The following is a 22,410-nucleotide window of genomic DNA, read 5'->3' on the forward strand; positions in this document are numbered from 1 at the left end:
TTTGATGCACTGTTCTTACACTGTAGAAGCTGAACCCAAAAAGGGGCCTCAGAGTCAGCTGCTACCGAAGTTCAGTAACAAAACAAAAACACACCAAGATTATAATATATTATACTTCATTTTGTCAACTAGAGTGACGTGAGGTTAACATGAATGAGAATGTTTCTATACATATGTATAAATAAATATTTCTGTAATATGCTCATTGCTCATCTTATGTTGTCCTATGTTTAAGTATATGTAAGTTTACGTAAAGACATTTCATGATCTTTCTGTTCTTCTGACTTTGCTATGGTTTACTTATGGCATTGGCAAAACAATATGCCCTATTTTTTATGCCACTACATTAACTTGAACTGAATTGTGAGAGACAGCAATAGCATAAGATATATTGTAATGGAGGAACATAAGGGTGGTTGGTCATTTTAAAATGGAGAAGGAAACCACACACCCATGGCCAGCTGTTTCCTCACGTGTGATAAAATAATTCCCTTTTTGTGGAGGCTGACCCTATTCTCACTTCACGGTAATATGACTGTGTCCCTGATAGAGGCTGAATGGGGATTGGGAGTTATGGATGGATGGCAGTTATGTGTGTGAGTGATGGACTATATGGGTGAGTGTGGGTGTGTGTGTGTGTCTTTCTGTGGGAAAGAAAGGAGAAAAGCTCACACATATGCATGTGTACACACACACACACATGCTCATACACACACTTCTTCTCTTACAAGCAATCGCATGCAAGCTCATACATTCACTAAACCTTGAAAAGCAATCAGTATTGGGAGAAATCTCACAATAATCACTGGGATATTCCAACTCACCGACTAAAGCAACTATTTGTCCTTCAATTCCGTGCGGGAGCCGTTTGCGTGGATAAGAAGTACGCATGCAGCAGCGCACTGGGATTAGGCAGAAAACGGAGATTATAATCTGAGCTCCACGCTGCCTTTGTAGAAGAGCTGGATTGAACTCTGTCGGTTGGCTGTTGCTTTAGTATTTTGTATTTTTCTACTGTAATCTGTAGCCCAGTACAACAGGACTGATGGCCCAGTCAGGTCAGGGGGAGTCAGTCGGCTCGTCACAGCACTGACTCTGGCAGGAAACAGCCAACCACAGTGAGGTGATGCGAGTGGAAACTGAAGGAACTACATGTTTGTTTGTTTGTTTGTGTGTTTAGTACGCACAGCACATGGTGAAAGCATAGTATTTGAATCATAGGCTGTCATGTCATGGGTGTGTGATTTCAGCAACATTAAGTGTGTGTGTGTGTGTGTTCTCATGGTAATAGCAAGTTATCAAAGTGAAGATGTTTACTGCCCACTAGGGAATTGTGTGTGTGTTACATGATATGGTGTGGGACTGTGTGTGTTTGTGTGTATGTATGTGTGTCTGCATGTGGCCTCCAAGACTGTGCCTTCATAAATCTAAATCTTCACCTTGGCTATTTCTTCTCTTCTCCCTCCCTTTTTTGCGCTCTCTCTCTCTCTCTCTGCTGATACCTCTTTCTCTCTCTCTCTCTTTCTCTCTCCATACTGTCCTTCTTCAAGTGCTCACTCCATCCAGGTTAAGGCATGCCTGTCAGTCCCAGATGGATTCCCCCCCCCCCCCCCCCCCCCACCCAGTCATCATTTATCTGTTTTTCCCATCTACCAACCCCCCCACCCCACCCCGCTCAGTGGACCTCAGACCCCAGAGAATTCCAGCTCAGGATTTCTGACGTGAGTGTGTGTGTATAGTCCCTATGATAATAGTCATCAAAGTGAAGATGTTTACTGGCCGGAAAATGGTGATGCCGGAAGGTGTCAGACTACGAGGTTGCCTTGGCGAAGGTCAGGTGACCATCTCACTCGTCTTCACCTCCTCCCTTCTTTTTTTGGGGTAGGGAGTGGCTTTAGGAAGAGCGAGTGATATGGACACGGGAGTGGAGGAGTGAAAGGAGGAGGCCGAAAATAGGCTGTGAGGAGTGTAGAAGTGCTGCAGTGACGTGGCTGTTGCATATTTATAAGCGGCTACTCCATATTTATAGGTGGATATTCCATATTTATAAGCGCTTCATAAAACATGAATTAGTGGGATGGCCTTTTTTGATTGTGCTAGTTTCATGATAAGGATGAGATGAGGGATGACCGCTTCCTCTGTGTGTGTGTGTGTGTGTGTGCGTGTGAGTGTGTGCGTGTGTGTGTGGTGTATGTGTGTGTGTGTGTGTGTGCACTTATGAGAGTAAGAGAAAGGTGGTGAGCTTCAACCGCTAACTTGCAGATAGAATTTTTGGAATGCTCTGTTTTGAATAATGTGTGTCTTAGAACCTCTGTATAGGTATCTGTATGTGTGTGTGTGTGTGTGAGAGAGAGGGTGAATGTGCACAGACATATTCAATATAGCTTTCATGTAGTTTTTTTGGAGTTTTCTTTTGATACTATGAATGTGTGTGTGTGTGTGTGTGTGTGTGTGTAGGTTTGAGGTGCTGTTGAGGGATGGACTGTTGAGGCATGTTTCGCTGACTAAGCAGCATGGCGTTGGGGCTCTGTGATGTTTTATTAATTTGCTCTAAAAGCAGAAGGGTTTAGACCGAATTCATTTCCCATTCCACACACGCACGCACGCACGCAGGCGTACACGCACACGCACTCTGAAACTGTGACGTGTGTGTATGTCATGGGTTGGAGAGAAAAGGCCCAGCTTGACGTGTCACTTGGATTATGGTATGATACTCTTAAGGTTGTGTGATGTATATCTTCTACGATAATATTGAACGATGTGCGAGCTGACATTGTCAAATTATGCTAGGTGCTTCTACATCATGGAGGAAAACAAAACTTTAGTGATTGGGAAATGTTAGGAATTTAGCAATAAGAGAAGCATTACATAGTAGGGATGTAGTGGTGGTCATAAAATGACAGAAAATATTAAAGGAAAATTCTGGTATTTAGCACTTTGAGTCCCTTTTCTGGTTTGTTTTGGATGAGCTAGAGTGGTGGACACCAAAATTTTGACGATTGGTCCTGTCTCGACTTTTCTGACTGGTTTTGAAACGCCTTTGACTTCTCAGAGTGGCTGCAAACAGGCATATTGTAGGCTACTCAAACATGTCCTAAAACAACCCTTAACGTTCGTTTTCAAAACTGTGCAACTCACCGAGTGGTTAGTGGTGTTCGTTGATTATTAAAAGCAAATATATCGGCGCAATGTATGATTTCCAGCCGTCTTATTTGCTATTGTGGAACTATTTACAACCGCTCAATATTTGAACCTGAAGCATAGACGGTGGCGCAGTAATATCAACGTGCAATGAGTCTTCCAACAGAAATCAATGGGATTTTACAAATTGCCAAATAAAATACGACAGTATTTCGCTACGCTACTTGTTTTGGAACATCAACGAACACCACTAACCACTCGGTGAGTTGCACAGTTTTGAAAACGAACATTAAGGGTTGTTTTAGGACATGTTTGAGTAGCCTACAGTATGCCTGCTGGCAGCGACTTTGACTAGTCAAAGGTGATTCAAAACGAGTCAGAAAGGTTGAGACTGGACCAATCGTCAAAATTTCGGTGTCCACCACTCTAGCTACTCCAAAACAAACCAGAAAAGGGACTCAAAGTGCTAAATACCAGAATTTTCCTTTAAGACTTCTTTTGTCAATATCACACGCCTATGAGACTATGTATTTATTTTTATTGATTGATTTTATTGTTTTTTCCGTGCTCAGTATTGTTATTGTGTTACTCTGGCCCACCCAAAGGTTAAATACATATTTAACAATTCAATGACATTAATAATTCAATAATACAATATTGATACTTGTGGTGTAGCACTGTACTTATGCTGCATAGATTTCCTCGACTCTCTCTCTGTGCGTGTGCGTGTGCGTGTGTGTGTGTGTGTGTGCGTGTTTGTACATTTAAGAACGCAAAAGGCAAAAAAATAATTTGTTTTTAGTCAGGGTAATGCTGCTAATGACATTGACTTGTGTTTTCACTGCCTTGTAGTTGAGTTGTTGGGCTATTAACATGTAATGGTTAAATGTTCATTTGGGTGTTTTAAATGGTCCCAGCTGTGCTCCTCCAGTATCACTGAGTTTCAAGGATAGGGCAAAGCAAGGTCAAAGCTTCACTTTAAAACCCCAAACAGATAACAGTCTCCCTTGAATGGACAATGATCGTATAGTATACTGCTTCTCGTAATGATTTAAATGAGTGTAGTAAATGGCATTTCTACTTAACAGAGTCCTGTCATTTTGACCCCACTGGCTTACCATAGTTTCAGTGCAACTTAGCATAGCGTTGCACTGGTTAGCGGAGTGTCTCCTTTTGCACACGGATACTGTAGGATTGCGTAGCCTCGTTTCTGGGTGAGAGAACGGTCTGAATATAGAGTGGTGTCTTGTGGTATGTGTGTGTGTGTGTGAGAGAGAGAGAACTGATGGAAGCCTCACTGGTTGGGGAACAACTGCAGTGCAGTGCGAGAGAGGATATTCCAGAGGTAATCTCTTTCTCTCTCTCTCTCCCTCTCTCTCTCCCTCTCTCCCCTGCCCCTCCTCCTCTCTTTCTCTCTTCCTCTCCCTCTCCCCCCTCTTTCTCTCTGTCCCTTTCTTGCTCATGTGCGGCATCGTTCTGTGTTATGTAAGACACCTCATTTAGGCCTGACTTCAAATGAACAGAAATCAAACATCTATTCTGCAGTTATAAATAGGGTTTTCTTACACACACACACAAATGTGTGTGTGCGTACACACATGCATACATACACACACACTCTCTTTCTCTTTCTCTCTCTCTCTCTCTTTCCTCTCTGTCTCCTCATTCTCACTCACATAGCAGCCCCCACCTTTGCCATCGGCTCTGTTACAACACGTGACACACGCAATCTCTGGCACACTCACACACACTCACACACACACAAACTTACACACACACACACACACACACACACTCCCACACCAAACTCACACACACACACACAGACTATGAGCCTTGAGTTTAGTCTCATTGATATTTGTATCACTGATATATAGCTGAGATGCATTTCACACTCTCTCTCTCACTCACTCACTCACTCACTCACTCACTCACACACACACACACACACACACACACACACACACACACACACACACACACACACACACACACACACACACACACACACACACACACACACACACACACACACACACATACACTGACACAGACTGAACAGTGAAACCATTTGATTTTCTGCTCTGAACTCTGTGTTCTGCTACAGTAGATAACATATGAACATATGAATCCACCTCCCACTCTCCCCACATCCCCTATGCATACTCTAGCTGTCTTGAGTGTTGCTGTGTCCTTGCTCGCTAACCGGCTGTATCCACAGCTCCAAATGCCTAAATGTTTGCTATTTCCTTGGCAGAATACACAATACCACTCTGTAAATTCTTAATGAAACGAGTAGAGATTCTAAATTAGAGGCCTATAATTCGCCTGTCATTGAAGGCATTATCGTTGCCTGTGAATTGAGAGAGATCCATGGCACGCAAAGGGGCTAATGCAGGAAGTGGAGACCGCTAGACTTCACATTGAAATGAAAAGGCTTTGGGAACGCCAAGCCATTCATGTCAACAGTGCTCTGAACTGATAGTGATATCAGCAGAAAGCCCTTGGTTAATTTATGTGGGAATGATGAGTAAGTGCCTGTGCAAAGACACACACACACACACACACACACACACACACATGTTTGGGCTGGTAAATCTGGGAATGAGAAGTGGTTTATCGGCTCCGCTGACTTCACCTCTTATACTGTCTGCCACCCACGCTCTGCCTGGGGCTACACACACACACACACACACACACACACACACACACACACATACACACACACACACACAGAGAGAGAGACAAAAAGAGAGAGTGAGAGAGAGTGACGGAATCTCTCACCTTGCTCAGTCAAGTGAGCTTGAATCTTGAGTCTGAGGCAACAGTTATACCTGTGTGTGTGTGTGTGTGAGTGGTGATGAGGCGTCTGCTGCTGGCACTGTGCTCGGAGGACTCCATGCCCCGTTGTTACACACACATACATACTCACACACACCACAGGACTCCAGACTGCCCCTGAAATGATTGGCAAAAATAGTATTTGGTGAATAATATTTGCAGAGTTTGCCACTCAGGGAGCTCTGGCATCAGCTTGGAATCCCAGAACGGTGTCCCATTCTCAAGGATTCACCATTCATGATATAAACTACTATACTGTAATATAATAACCTATGTAATATATACCATGCTTTGATCTACAAATAATGGATTGGATCTGACTACTTATAAAATATGATATAATGTGTTGTATTTCTGTGGTATGTATTCACTGAATGATTGTATGATACGTTAGTGTGTGTGTATTGTGTGTACAGTATGTGTAGTTGTGTTTGTGTGCATGTGTGTGCACATACAAATTTGTATAAACGTCCCCCTGCCCCCTGGCTGCAGGTAATAGTGCACTAGACCCCTACCAGTAGTGTTGCTCAGCCCCCAGATGGGACTCTTCGCCACCTCAGTTCCTCTGTGCTTTGAAAATGTCATAGAGCTATTGTGATGGGGAATATAGAGCGGCAAAAGTATTACAGTCTGAAGTTGACGACAGTTGGATTGAGTGACAGGCCCTACCAACTACCAGCTGGCTCATTTTGGCATTGACTGCCATGTTCATGTTGTTGTTGTCGTTATTGTGTCAAAGGGATGCGTTCTCCTTCGTTTTGTCCCCCTGTAGAAACATTCCTCGTCTTGTGTCTGTACTCTTTCGGCCTGTATCTCTCTCCCTCTCTTCACATCTGCTTTAGTGGTTGGGGGGGGAGGGGGTCCTCTCTCTTCTCATCTCCTGACTAGGGCGGACAGGTGTGGACATCATTCTGGAGCAGCGGCTTTTATCTGGGTCTCTCTCTCTCTCTTTCTCTCTCTCTCTCTCTCTCTCTCTCTCTCTCTCTCTCTTTCTCTCTCTCTCACTGTCTCTCTCACACTCTCTCTCACACTCTCACACTCTCACATACACACACACACAGAGAGAGAGAGAGAGAGACTTGTGGACACACACTACCCAGACTGCACCTCTCCCAAGTCGCCCTTGTGTCTCGCAGCCTGTCTCTGTCTCTCAGTTATTAACAGTATCACACACACACACACACACACACACACACACACACACACACACACAGTAGTGTTTGCCTGTGGTGCCAGCAGGTGAAGGTGACAATGACAGAAAATGATCACTTCACTGCCTCCTGTAGGGAGCCCCCATCTGAGAGTGAGAGAGGGAGGGAGGGAGAGTGAGAAATTCAGCAGGAGAAAAAAAAGTGAAAGTCAGAGAGAGAGAGAGAGAGAGAGAGAGAGAGAGAGAGAGAGAGAGAGGAGGGTGAATAAAAAGCAAATGATACATACAGGGTGGGGAAAAGGGAATTGTGCACCGCACACAAGCATGCGCGAGCACACACACACACACACCACATTGCAATCATTGTAAATGGCATTAATATGTAATTTATTCAGCCCACTCCAATCTGTTGTATGTTACAGTTCCATTACACACACTCTCCCTTTTACTCTTTCCATTACACATAGCCCCAACACACACACACACACACACACACTAGGGTTGGGCGATGTCGCCTAAATTGGCATTTGACGATGTGAACAGTAAAACATCGTGATGGACGATGATATCGTCGGGGGTGGGGGTTAGTGTAGTAAACAGCCTATAGGTATGTCTGTACAGAAATACATTTATAATGTTCTACATAAAAAAATAAAAAATATATTATATAGGCTATGCGGCCTGATGAAAGTGGACAGCTAAGAGAGACATACTGACCAGGCTACCGAAGTTGTGTAGATCGAATCCAAGAAAATTGTTGTGAAAGACGGATAGACAATCAATCTGAACACTTGCGTGTGCACCAACCAGCAGAATATTACACATTGCCAGCCTTCGCTGGACCCAGCAAAAAAGCTACTTAAGACTACTATTGTGGTCACTCATTTAAAATATTAGTACTATGCAGCATCCCACGTTATCAGGCTACCGTCTATGCTGACTATGAGGGCGGCAGGAAGTGAAAGTAAAGGGCTGCATTATCAGGCTACCGTCTATGCTGACTATGAGGGCGGCAGGAAGTGAAAGTAAAGGGCTGCAATCGCGCAGTCCAGGCTATAGGAGGGTGAAGTAAAAACACTTTTACAAATAACGAATCCCGATTACCACTCCGCTGCTGTCTGGGACTTTGGCTAAATGCATGAAATACAAGCCTTACAGTGAAAGACGGATAGGCTACCTTCTGATCCTATATATATTTTCTGCTAAAACATTAGGCTACATATTACGTCCAATGTAGGCTATAGGCCTGTGAGACATGTAGGCTACTAAAGGACAATTAGGCTACACATTCACGTCACAGTCAGGAATTATTTGAATAAGAGGGTAGACTAATAAGTCTTTTATTTTACAAGACGGTAGACTAATACGTGATAACTGTTTGGCTGACAGCCTTTAAAGTAGGCTCAATTTCATTTTCAGGGAAAGTTTTTTTTTTATGTTTTAGCCTGTTACAGCAGGAATTAGTGACTGGCATGTGGGGGCGTGGCATCACGATGGTTGCTTTCCATCGTGATATGCCTGTCAACCATCACGATGGACGATGATATCGTCCATCGGCACAACCCTAATACACACACACACAGAGACACACACAAACACACTGACACACATCTCTCAGCGTGTGAGAGAGAGAGAGAGAGAGAGAGAGAGAGAGAGAGAGAGTGTAGAGAGAGAGGAGAGAGAGAGAGAGAGAGTGTATCTCGGGGACTGGACTAAATGAATGAATGTCACTTTTGTCCTTTGTGGGAGTGTGTATCCAGCACGGTGGCAGGGCCGTGTGCTGTTTGGAATTCTATATGTCGTCCCGCCCTCCCAGTGCCACACCGATGCTGATGGCCATTCATCATGGGCCTAATTAATTGATTTATTTTCTGCCACTCTCGGGTCAACGCATGCTTAAACAGCCCCCGTCGATGTCACCGCCATGAGGTCACCACGGAGGGGAAAAAACGAGCAAATCCGGGAAAGGGGAATCGGGCGTTTCCATAGTTACTGCTACACTTTTTTTTGGGGGGGGGGGGTCCTACTCATAGCTGCCTTCATGGCTTGAGATAAAGATTACTGCATTAGTGAGTTATTGTTAGACACAGACTTTAGGGTCTCACTGAGACAGGTGAACTAAAATGAACTTCTGTTTTTAATTTTGCTGATAAGAAGATCTGTGGAATGGGCTGCCTATGGGAATGATGATGAACTGAAAGTGCTTTGTGCATTGTGGTACACTACGCTATCCACATAAATATTTCCACATAATTATTTGTCTCTGTTTGAGTAGCTACGATTTCTCAGTTCTAGGTGAGACTTAAAAAAGTAAAAAGTGTTAAGACGACGTGATCCTGTATGAGGCTAGTGTGACTGTCCTATTTCAGTCCGCCACAGTGTGACTGCCAAATGCCTTTTTGATATGGTTTAGTGTCCCACTTACAATATATTTCAAACTGGTGATTCAAAAAGACAGTCATTGAGGTAGCACATTGGCAGGCATAGAGGACATGTTTGGATGGTTTTACCTTGAGTAATGGTGTGAGTGCATGTGTATTGGTCTCTATTTGTCTCACAATCTGGTCTGTCTCTTTCTCTTGGCCTGTTTGTCTGTCTTTCTCTAGTGAGTGACAGCTGCTTCAGGAACCTAGCTGAAGACCGCAGTGGCATCAACCTCAAAGACCTTGTCCATGATCCCTCTCTGTGAGTACTGTGACTGTGACACACATATACATACACACACACACAGAAACACACACACAGAGAGAATAGAAGGCATACACACATCTCAGATTACACTCTCAGACATACACACATACACACAGTCACACGATTCTTTCTGTCATTTGCTCACACACAGATGTGTGACCAGTGCGACCAGCAGTGAATCATATACAGACACACATGCACACACCATTTCTCCTCCCCACAATGACACCCAAGCACACACACACACACACACACACACACACACACACACACACACATACACACATCTGCCCAGTGTTATTGTGTGCCTCACGTACACGTCCACTGACAGGCCACTTTGTCCAAGGACAGACCCCCCCCCCCCCCCCCCCTCCGCTGCTGCCTCGTGCCCCCTCCCTCCTCACCCCGGAGCTGGGGGTCAATCTCCAGTGTGTAGCATGGCATTTAAATAATTGATTAATCCCAGTCCAATTACGCCCGTGCCACACTTGATATTTCATGCTGGCACGGGAGGACGGCTTTGATAGATGATGCTCTGACATTGCTCGTGCTTGGACTCTCAGCACTGCTAACAGGGCTTTAATGTGCCTTCCTCTGTGTGTGTGTGTGTGTGTGTGTGGGGGGGGGGGGGGGGTCAGGAAGTGAGTGGACTGTGTGTGTGTGTGTTTGTTTGCTGAAAGTGTAAATGCATATGGGTTGAAGGAGATGTGAAGGAGCCTTTTGCGTGCATTTGTGATTAACTGTGTGTGAGACCGAGGGATTGAAAAAGATAGATAGAGAGAGAACAGGAGAAAGAGTGAAAGAAACCTCCATAGAAAGGTGCATTGAAACGTGCTTTCTCAGTAGTCCAGGGCTTGGTGTATGGGTCCCATTTCAAGTCAAGGCCTCTAAGGATGTTCACCATTACCTTAGACTCTGTGTGTGTGTGTGTGTCCATGTGTGTGTCCATGTGTGTCCATGTCCTCTGTGTGTATACATGTGTATCTACTGTATGTGGGATGAATAGAGAGAACCCAAAATGTGTGTGTGTATATATCTGACCTGCAGACAGAGTCCAGTCGTGTTAATTAGCCTGTGCAGTCTCCCTAGCTGACCCCCCCCCCCCCCCACCCCACACACACACACACTCCCATAGCTGTCTGGCTGACGTCAGGTGGGCCTGGGCAGCCAACCTCATAGGCAGGTCACTCCGGACACAAGGTGACGCCAACTCACTTAAAGTTGGAAGAACTGCTCAGGAACAGACAGTAGCTCTCCGGAGAGGTGAGCGTTGTGTAAATAAATCTGAGGGATTCTAAAGCGGGCAATGGCGCATTGACCAGACCTGGGCAGTTGGATGTATTTCAAATGTCTTTGCTTTCTAGAGCTTTTCTGCAAAATCGAGAGTTCAGGAACTAAATACTAGTGATGTTTTGATGTATTCTCCATAAGGTACATTACAGATCTCAAGTACATAAGACATGTACATGGAAACAAAAATATGACTCTTACACACACACACACACACACACACACACACACACACATTTGGACAGGTAAACGGGAAGTCTATGAAGAGTATCTGTCCCTGTTGTGATCATCATCTGTAAGTCCCCCTCATCGTTCATCTCTTTCCTTTTGTCCTCTCTGTACATCCCTTCTTCCCTCCGCCTCTCTCCTCCTGAAGGACACATTGCCACCCCCCCCCCCCCCCCCCCCGCTGGTGTCCCAGATGAAGCGCAGTATTAATGGAGGCCAGAGTAGGGTGCAGCAGGAGGCTGTAGATCTCTTCCTCTTTCTCTCTCTCTGTCTCTCTCTCTCTCTCTCTCTCTCTCTCTCTCTCTTTCTGTCTCAGTCAATTCACTTGTCTGGATTCTCTCACAGGCAGCCAAAGGACAGCGTGTGGAGACCGAGAGAGACAGAGAGAGAGAGAGACAGAGAGAGAGAGAGAGAGTCAGAGAGTCAGAGAGAGAGAGAGTGAAGTGGAAGTAATGTGGAAGGAGAGTGTGAAGGAGAAAGGCAGAGAGGAAGTGAGTGGTAGATGTGAAGCGAGTTAAGAAAAGGTGGAGTGGAGAGATGGAGGCACTTAGAGAGAAAGAGAGAGAGGCAGGGTGAGGTTTGGGCTAGACAGGTGGTATACTAGAGAGAGAGAAAGAGAGAGAGAGTGTGAGTCTGTTTCGAAGTTGTTTTCCATAGTCTGAAACTCCGGGTCAGAGGAAGAAGGGAGAGAGATGGAGGAAGAGGGAAAGGAGTGGTGAAGAGTGGAGGATAAGGAAGCAAAAGAGATGGAGGGAGAGAAAAGAGTGGTAGAGTGAGAGAGGAGTGTGCGGGAGCAGTGAGAGAGAGGGGAGGGAGAGAACCGAGTGGTAGAGTGAGAGAGGAGTGTGCGGGAGCAGTGAGAGAGAGGGGAGGGAGAGAACCGAGTGGTAGAGTGAGAGAGGAGTGTGCGGGAGCAGTGAGAGAGAGGGGAGGGAGAGAACCGAGTGGTAGAGTGAGAGAGGAGTGTGCGGGAGCAGTGAGAGAGAGGGGAGGGAGAGAACCGAGTGGTAGAGTGAGAGAGGAGTGTGCGGGAGCAGTGAGAGAGAGGGGAGGGAGAGAAAAGAGTGGTAGAGTGAGAGAGGAGTGTGCGGGAGCAGTGAGAGAGGGGAGGGAGAGAAAAGAGTGGTAGAGTGAGAGAGGAGTGTGCGGGAGCAGTGAGAGAGGGGAGGGAGAGAAAAGAGTGGTAGAGTGAGAGAGGAGTGTGCGGGAGTAGTGAGAGAGAGGGGAGGGAGAGACCCGAGTGGTAGAGTGAGTGTGCGGGTGAAGTCCCCCTCCTGTCTTGGCTGCTCAGGGACTCACCGTAACGCTCCTCATTAAGCTGACTGCCTGGGCCCCGCCTGTGACCTGAGGGGTCCACTCTCCAGTGAGGGGACATCTGGGAACACCATGCCTCCACTCACTCACACACACACACACACACACACACACACACACACTCATATACATACACACTCATATACATACACACAAACAGGTACACACACACACACACACAAACACAAAACTGCCAATGGGTAGGGTGTTGGCTCCTTGAAATGTCCTTGAAAGAAAGATCATATAGTCTTTGTGTGTTTCTGCTTTGTGTAACAATCTCCCACCCTAACACCTGTAGGAATAGCCAGTCAGGTGACTGGTTCCGTATGTAGTGGCATGTCACTCATCTTGTACTGGGTCATCAAGTATTTTGATAAAAAATATGAAGCCATTTTCTTCAACCCTATCAAATACAAATAACAAAATACTATTTTTTATTTGAAATATGTAATACATGTATCATAAATACTGCACATCCCTTGGAGTAGACATCACTTGTTCTGGGATACCATATTTGTTTCAGGAGATACTGTATGCAAAATATATTCTTAATTCAGTTATATGGTAGCATTTAATTGTTGCCACGGCGACCATTAGGGTTTTTGATAATGGTTTTATATCTGAAAATGTCCAGGGCTCCAGACTGTACAAGTTCACCGAGTTTCATGCCTTTATGAAAGAATTTGACCTAATTTTCATATATCCCCTGTACTATGAAAGTTCAGTGCAGCAAAGGTGCAGCTTTTGGCCATTGACCTATGCAGAAATAATTCCAATTTTGACAATGTTCCACCACTTGGATCGCCATCTACAGTAGCATAGCGGAGTACAACATGCATACTTCGGTCAATAAAGCGATTCCTCTTCAATGGCGTTCCATGCATGTATAGGTGGAGAAGGGCCGTAATCCAGTCAATCACCTAGTTGAGCTGAGCTTCACTGTGCATGTATACATACTGAGTGAGTTACACAACAGGACTTATCTTACAGAAGCGTTATGCTAGCTTTTTTGCTGATACTGTTAAAAGCTTGCTAACATGCTAACTGACATATTTTACTTATGTTGGCAAAAATCATGAAGGCGCTTTTCTCCAAAAAGCAACACCTGATGGTTTCCTGATATCAAAGGTTGTTGCTTGGTAATTTTTCTTTGACCTTTTTGAAAAGAGAACCAGAGTGCTACAAAGGTCTGTCCCCCAAAAGGGACAAAAATACTGTGGAGTATTATATTGGAGTTGAGGGCTGAGAGAGAGAGAGAGAGAGAGAGAACCTGAAAAAAGATGGATTGAAAAGGTTTAGTAACACTTGAGTGACAGGGGAATCCTGAGAATCTGCAAACAATGCAATGTAATGGTGAAAAATTGGCACACAGGCATGGACCACCCCCCCCACACACACACACACACACACACTAGGGGTTTCCTTGGCAACTAGTTTAAATAAGCCTGAGTCTGTGTTGAGCATATTCTCATTTTAGAATCCCTCTCTCTCTCCCTCCCTCCTCTCCTCAAATTGGCATCATCTCTGTATTGGCAATAAAACACAATATGGTCTTTTTGCTCCTCTCTTCTCTCCCTCCCTCCATCCCTCTCCCCCACCCTTCCCTCTCTCTCTCTCTCTCTCTCTCTCTCTCTCTCTCTCTCTCTCTCCTCTCTCTCTCTCTCTCTCTCTCTCTCTTTCTATCTCAGAGTCTCTCCACCACTAAATTGGCATTTCTGTACAGAACAGAAGACTCCTGTTCCTTGAAATGATGTCATGAGATGTATTGAATTCTGTCATGACTTCATTTCAAGGAGTTGGTTCTGAACTCTGTGCAACCGAAGCCTTTATTGTCAAGTATCGGTAGTTGTGTTACACCAGCCAATCCAGACCAGATTTAGCTCTGGTGGAACTGTCATGACATGCTTTTAGCGGTGATAACATCCACAGCTTCACTGTGTCCTCAAGCGTGTTCATGTGGCAGTACTGAACTGAGCCACCAGTAGGCGCTGATGAGCACATTTTGCTCACATGGAAAGTATGAAGGCAGATATCCCACAATTCAAAAGTTTAAAATTCCAGGTCATGTCATATAAACATTGAGGGTGTGAAGGTCTGAGTGCAAACTCTGTCTCTACATATTCCTCACCTCAGGTTTTGAAAGTGTAAAGATGTTTTCTCTTCCTTAAAATTCATTTGAATTAAAATGGCTTTGTTGGCATAAACAACAACAATAAATAATTATTGCTCTAGAAATTAAATTAAGTAAAATAATTAATTGAATGAATGACTTGAATAAAGATATTAGCACCTCTCTCTCTCTCTCTCTCTCTCTCTCTTTCTCTTTCTCTTTCTTTCTCTCTCTCTCTCTCTCTCTCTCTGTGTGTGTTGCCACTGCTGCTCCATTTTTCTTTGTAACTGTTTTTTCCTGTCACTGTATGCTAAATGTAGCTTAGTCTGCGCCATTAGAGTACAACAAGCCCAGCAGCCCTGACAGCCATCATCAGAATAATGACACCGCTCAACAATACAGCAGTAACTAATGCTGATAACGGCATTGTAACAGAGATGGGACGTCCATCATCTGCAGCAGCACAGCGACAGCGTCTCTGGTGATCTCATGCTCCCCAGGCCCCTGTGTGCGTGCGTGCGTGCGTGCGTGCGTGCGTGCGTGCGTGCGTGCGTGTGTGTGTGTGTGCGTTGCAGTCAGTGTGGAGCGGAGCGCTGAAGTAACGGTGCTGTGTGTTTTGTTTCACCCACAGGCTCGGAGGAATAATCTCTGCATACAAAATAGTCCCTGATGAAATAGATGAGATCAAGGTAAATCTCTCTCTTCTTTTTTCCCTTCTTTCTCTCTCTCTCTCTCTCTCTCTCTCTCTCTTTCTTTCTCTCTCTCTCTCTCTCTTTCTTTCTTTTTTTCTTTCTTTCTTTCTTTCTTTCACTTTCTCACTCACTCTCCCTCTCCACCACTCAGCACGCATTTCTATTTTTAGACTTCCATGATCTTCCCATACGAGAACTAGAATATTAATGATGTATGTGTGTGTTTGCGTCTGTGTGGGTGTATACAGTATGTGTGTGTGTGTTTTCCCTTCTCTTTGCATTTCCTCAAGTGTAACTCAGTCAGATGGGGAGGAGAGATGATAGCATAGTATGGTGTCTCCAGTCACAAGGCACCATGAAAGCACACGCATGGCTTAGTTATCAAGCCCGAGTTGTAACCAAACCTCAATGGAATACGTTTGTATAAGGATCTCTCATCACAAATTGAACTGTAGCGTCTACAGATCATTAAGCAGAAGAGAACACTTATGAATGGAATACCTGTAGCTAGGAATGCTGATTAGATGTGATGTGATGTGACATGATACACTGATTATTGTATAGATACATATTTATGTTAATGTTGGATTAATGAAGTTAATGGCCTTGCTCAAGATCACTTTTGATTGGGAAAGCACTCAAAGGTGTGTGTGTGTGTGTGTGTGTGTGTGTGTGTGTGCGCGCGTGTGCGCCTGTGAGTATGTGCGTGCACGTGTGTTTGTGTACGTGCGTGCGTGCGTGCGTGTGTGTGTGATGGTACAGGAAACCCTGGTGGACTGGTGCGATGAAAAGGAGCTCAACCTCATCTTGACCACCGGAGGGACTGGCTTTGCCCCACGTGATGTCACCCCCGAGGTACAGGACGACCCCCCCCTTTGTGTTTGTGTCCATGTGAGTGTGACTGCATGTGCATGGGTCTCTGTGTGTGTGTGTGTGTGTGTGTGTGTGTGTGTGTGTGTGTGTGTGTGTGTGTGTGTGTGTGTGTGTGTGTGTCTGTTAAATGTGCTTGTCTGCTTTTCTTCTCTGTCCCTGTGTGTGTGTGTGTGTGTTAAATGTGCTTTTCTGCTTTTCTTCTCTGTCCCTGTGTGCATGTCTCTGTGTGTGTGTGCATGTGTGACTGTTTATGTGAGAGCATACATGTAGAGTTGTGTCTGTGTGTGCGTCTCTCTCTCTCTCTCTCTGTTTGTTATTGTCTCTACTGCCTGCATGAACATATGTAGTTGGGGAGAAAAAGAATAATTTTACACATTCTCCAGAGAATCTCTGTATCCTCTCTCTATCTCTCTCGCTCATCTCTCTTTTTTTGTCTGTCTTTCATTCTTTGATCCATACCATCTCCCTCCCCTCTGCAACTAATGTGTGTGTTTAAACTGCCATTCAACTCAAGGGCACGCAGTATCATAACTGTATATGTGTGTGTGTGTGTGTGTGTGTGTTTCTCTCGTGTTCTGGTGCTCTTCCCTCACAAACACAGTGTTGTATTTGTGTGTTTGTGTGTGTGTGTGTGTTCAGTATGTTTGGATTCAAAACCAGTAATTGGTTTTACTGCGGCTAACTGTGGATGTGTTTATGCATGCATGCAGAACTGTACATGACGTCATCACATATTGAAATGCTGAAAGTTCTTTGAACAAAAATTCTATTCTAGGATTCTAGGATTCTAGTCAGTTGACATACTTGGCCAGGTCTTTAGAAACTTTAGTATTATTTTGCCAGTGTGCTTTTGGGTTGGTATCATGCTAGAATATTCCTCCTCTGCCAAGTTTTTGGGAGTCTCCTTGCCAGCCAGTATTCTGGTATATCCACAGACATTCTTGATGCCATCTCTAGATCATCATGCAGCCCCATATCGACACACTCCCACCTCTGTGCTTCACTGTCGGGACTGTTTTGCATTCACTGGGGTCGTCTTGGCCAGATCTCATCTGACCAAGGAATGTCCTCCCGATATTTATCTGTATTCTTTTCGTGTTCTTTAGCAAAATTTAGTAGGTATGGGTTTTTTTTTCGTTCTTTGGACGTCGTCCATAAAGGTTGACTGGCACTGTCCGAAAGTCTAACGAAAGTCAAAATTCAATTCGCTAGAAGAGGGTGGATTTTCTCTCAATTCACATACTAGGTATAAAGGCATTTGTTCCATTTCTACCTACCTACGTGTTTCCGGCAACGTTGTCCTGGCGACCTCACATTTTGATCCCACCAGCTGTTTGGACCTCTTCCCTTGATTAGATCATTTTAATTCCCATAACACAGTGGATAGAAATCTTCATTTTGAATGGAAACTCAGTTAGCGATCACATGTTTATTCACATTTGTTGCATCAAGTTTCTACTTTGAGACATTTTTAATTTTTGTAGTATCGGTTTTTGATTGTTCATAAGAGGGAATAACGCAATTAATGAAAGACAATACAATGTATAAATCATTTGACATTTAAGTGATATTGCATAGGGGTACACTCACATCTGTTGTATAATGTACCTGAAATATACTCTAGATATATGACTGATTCAAATGACTGAGGCTCTAATTCTTGTGTAATGCAAAACCACTCACTGCCCACCACTTAGACAGCAGGGCATCTTCAGAGGGGCAAGCAGGCATCATTTGTGTAGAAAGCACTCCCCCTGTTGGAGTTTAGCTACATGTCATAGCAGCTTTTAAAACGGGACTTTTTCTAAGGGGTAATGAAAAGAAATCTGTTCCCCAGACCCCAATATAAGCCAGAGTCCACATCCTAGCACTAAATTAGTAGTTTGGTAAATAATTGTCAGGGGCATACGTTCAAAGGAAAGAGAGAAACATATTCAACCTTTAGGGGAGACGCTTTACATTTGAAGAAATGTGAAGTTATGCATCATCCTCGTGCTTATGTGTGTGTGGGAGGACTAAAGGCATTGGTCCCTAGTGGCCTCAATAAAGCAGTAGTATTGACGTGTGTGTGTGTGTGTGTGTCTGTGTCCCTCTCTCTTTTTCTTTCTCTCTGTCTCTCTCTCTCTCTCTCTCTCTCTCTATGTGTGTGCAGGCCACCAGAGAGGTCATTGAGAGAGAGGCTCCAGGAATGGCCTTGGCTATGCTCATGGGATCTCTCAATGTCACACCACTGGGCATGCTGTCCCGGTAAGTATACCCCCATGAGAACACACACACACAAAACACACATGTACTTGCACACAATGTAGCACATATACACACACACTCTCACACGAAACACACATATACTTGCACACAATGTAGCACATATATACACACACACACACACCCACACTCACACTCACACATAAAACACATTTAATACTTGCACACAGTACAGCACACATACACATCCATATGCTACCCATGCACTGATGCTAGCTGCTGGACACACACCACTCTGATATTAAGTGCCCGTGGTGTTATTTTACAGGCCGGTCTGTGGCATCAGAGGCAAAACCTTAATCATTAATCTGCCTGGAAGCAAGAAAGGGTCACAGGTGAGTAGACATAACTGTGTGAGCTTAGAGCGTGAATGAGTAAGTGAGAGTGTGTGGGATGCATGGCATCTATGCCAGCTTTTGTTTGTGTGTGTGTGTGTGTGTGTGTGCGGTGTGGGTGTACATACCAGTGTTTCCCATACATTGACTAATCTGTGGCGGGGCTCACAGATGAAAATTCTATGTTTAGTTTAATTTAATTTAATTTAATTAAAATATAAGGTCGGTTCCGGCGCCGTCAGGTGTGGCAGCCTACTCAGCAGCTCCGTGTCTTAGTGTTTTGTTTCTACGTCTTTGTACTACTTTTTGTTTACTTTTTACTTCGCAACTTTCCTTACTGCTTAGTTGTGTTTTTATATTATATACTTTAATTACTCTTTCTGCTGTTAAAGAATGTGTTTGTGTTGTATGTATGCTGCTGCTGAGACCTTGAATTTCCCCTGGGGATCAATAAAGTATCTATCTATCTATCTATCTATCTATCTAAATCCTTGCATTGCCATTGAGCTGCACTTTTTACGCACGCAGCCTTTCCTTGCCCCGCCCCGCTCTCTCTCGTAGCCCGCTGCCCCACTCCTCTGCATGTGCATTTAACAAAATATTCACGATTGTTGAAGGATTGTTGTTGTCACATACAGTAGAAGCATTGCATAGAAGACGTCTGGCTAAATTGCTATTAAATTCGCTTAGCATGGTGGCCATGCTGCGCAAATTTGTTCAAAACTGATGCATTGAAGTGAACTCTGCTAAGGTCTTATCACAGCATAGTAGGCTACATTGAAGAGACTAAACTAAGTTAAGTTATGAAATCAAGCAGTATCTCAAAGCTAACGTTAGAATACTGTTTGGATGTCGAATTTAGTATGCTTAGCCTACTTCTAAGCTGCTTGTCAATTTCGTTGAAGGGCTCATTTTATTGACTCTGACACTGAATGTTTGCAAAATCCCGATGTAAATGGAAAAGTGTTTTCCAAAATTCAAAAGTGCTTGTCCCAAGGAGAAGTACGAACCTTTATTTTAACTATGTAGAAAACGTTATGAATTGCATCCACACATCAGCAGCCTTTCAACTGTGTTACAATTGCAAGGGTTCCCTCAAACGTCTTAAAGTGACAGGCACTCAATTAGACCTATACACTACCAAGACGGTCTTAATACCCCCCCGTTGTCAAAGTCAGCTACCGCCACAAATTGAATCCAATTCACACTGCATACGTTTGTGTGTGTGTGTGATACAGATAGAAAGAGTGAGTGTGTGTAATGGGGTGCATGGCTCACATCTGTGCCAGCTTTTGTTTGTGTGTGCCTGTGTGAGCATTTTCTATGTTTACTTATTTCGACAAATCTTTTCATTTGTGTATCTCTGTAAGAGGCTTAAGATGTCAGGTGCTCTCCCTTCCACTTCCCAACACTGAGCTCTTTCCCTCGCTGTCCACACACACACACACACACACACACACACACACACACACACACACACACACACACACACACACACACACACACACACACACATACCATATCACCACATCAACCATGTCATCACACACAAACCAACACTGTACATCACTACCGGAATGCACACACAGAAATGCATAGACATCAAAACATCCCATATTAACATACTGTATACTGTACACACACACAATCAAATCAGTACAAACACAAACATGACAGTCTACAGTCTCTCTCTCTCTCTCTCTCTCTCTCTCTCTCTCTCTCTCTCTCTCTCTCTCTCTCTCTCTCTCTCTCTCTCTCTCTCTCTCTCCTCTCACATGTACACACACCAGCTCACCATACATGCATACACACACACACACACACACACACACACATGCTCCCTCAGTGTTAACATTGTGTCCAATCCTATTACGGCAGCTCTGCTGAGAGTGGTGGTGATGCGGATGCAGCATAAATCGGCCTTACCCATCAGGCCCCGGCAAGTGGTGGCCGCTTTGATGTGGAGACCCACAGGCCGAGGGGGGGATTAAACTTTCAAGAACCCCATTATGCTCACTCCAGCCCAGATACAACCTCCTCTCTCTCCCTCTGCCTCCCTTACACATACTCTCTCTCTCTCTCTCTCTCTATCCTCCATGCACACACACTCTCTCTCTCCATCCTCTATGCACATGCTCTCTCTCTCTCTCTCTCTCTCTCTCCCTCCTTCTGTCCATCCTACACACACACACACACACCTCCTTCTCACTCACACACTCGCTCTCCTTCTCACCTTCCTTCCATTTCCCTCCCCCTCTCTGTGTTTCCTATGAGTTTCTCCATGATATATCTTAAGTATCTTTTCCTCTTTCTTTCCTTCTATCTTTCTCCCTTTTTCCCCTCTCTCTTTCCCTCTTTCTTTCTCTCTTTCCCTCTTTCTTTCTTCCTTTCTTTCTTTCTCTCTCTTTCCCTCATTCTTTCCCTCTCTCTTTCCCTCTTTGTTTCCCTCATTCTTTCCTTCTTTCTTTCCCTCTCTCTTTCTCTGGTGTCCTGGTCCTGGTGTCCTCTGGTGTCCTGTCTGGTTCCTCTCTCTCTCTCATGTTGCACCACACTCATGTGCAGAGCTGTCACAGTCTCAAGCTCATGCTGTACGTCCCATGCATGTTTTTTAAACGTTTCCCCTGGTGGTTTGGAGAGTAAGATGAGGTTTCTGGTGCAAAGACAATGAAATCATCACCAAAGCGAAAACAGCGTCTATGTGCCCATGCTCCCAATGGTCCGACTTGTATGTCATGTTTAATAACACACTCTTGTTTCCAGAGCAGAGAATGTCATTGTTAGTCCCTCCGTAGAATTTCTATTCCCTCGTTGACATTTAGAAGGAGCTCTGTGTTGAGCGATTCCGAGAGTTAATGGAATAGTGGAGTGGAGGAACCTTTTCTTTTGTAAGATCGGAAAGACGTTGGAATAACCATTACCAGAACAGTTGTCCTGTTCCATATTCGTCCAGGAAACCCCTCTAGCTGTGCTGTGTCAACCTCTTGGACCTTCACTAGCTACCCGTCTGAATGCTGTAAAAACATCGGCAAACTCCCTGCCACTCATGGCGATTAAATAGCGATTATGAAGATCACGAGGACACTCTCTCTGCCCACTTCATTGTGTTCTTAAAAGCAAGGGCCTCAGGGTGTGCCGGCTGGCCGGCCGGGCGGTCGCTCACACTGTGGAGAGCTGTTGAGTGCTACTCAACGACGCTGTGGGCACCTGCAGTGCTCTGCGGAGCTCCTCTGTAGCCAAGTGGCTCGTTAGAGGTGCGCAGTTCTGCTAACGTTAGCAAGCTCATGAGGTAGATACCGAAGAGCACACATACTGATGGAGACAGATGGTAGTGTGCGCTGAGCTGCTTTGCCCTAAATCACTATGGATTTACCTTTTTGTTTGTGTGTGCCATATGTTGTACCTGCTGTATAGTCTTGTTTGTGTGTGCTATATGCTTGTGGGGCCAAAGATGAATTTTCACAGCAGTGGACAATAAAGTTC

At 44.6% G+C, this 22,410-nt stretch overlaps 1 protein-coding gene across 1 annotated transcript in view; it reads left to right on the forward strand.

The window, feature by feature from the left end:
- Positions 1-22,410, forward strand: part of gphna (gephyrin a) — an 84,919-nt gene that overhangs the window by 17,378 nt on the left and 45,131 nt on the right. Inside the window, 5 exon segments of the mRNA XM_042073472.1 lie at positions 9,739-9,817; positions 15,397-15,454; positions 16,220-16,312; positions 18,483-18,577; positions 18,864-18,930. Of these exon segments, the coding sequence (XP_041929406.1) occupies positions 9,739-9,817; positions 15,397-15,454; positions 16,220-16,312; positions 18,483-18,577; positions 18,864-18,930 (392 nt within the window).

Source organism: Alosa sapidissima, chromosome 19 (assembly GCF_018492685.1).
Source record: "Alosa sapidissima isolate fAloSap1 chromosome 19, fAloSap1.pri, whole genome shotgun sequence".
NCBI classification, from domain to species: Eukaryota; Metazoa; Chordata; class Actinopteri; order Clupeiformes; family Clupeidae; genus Alosa; species Alosa sapidissima.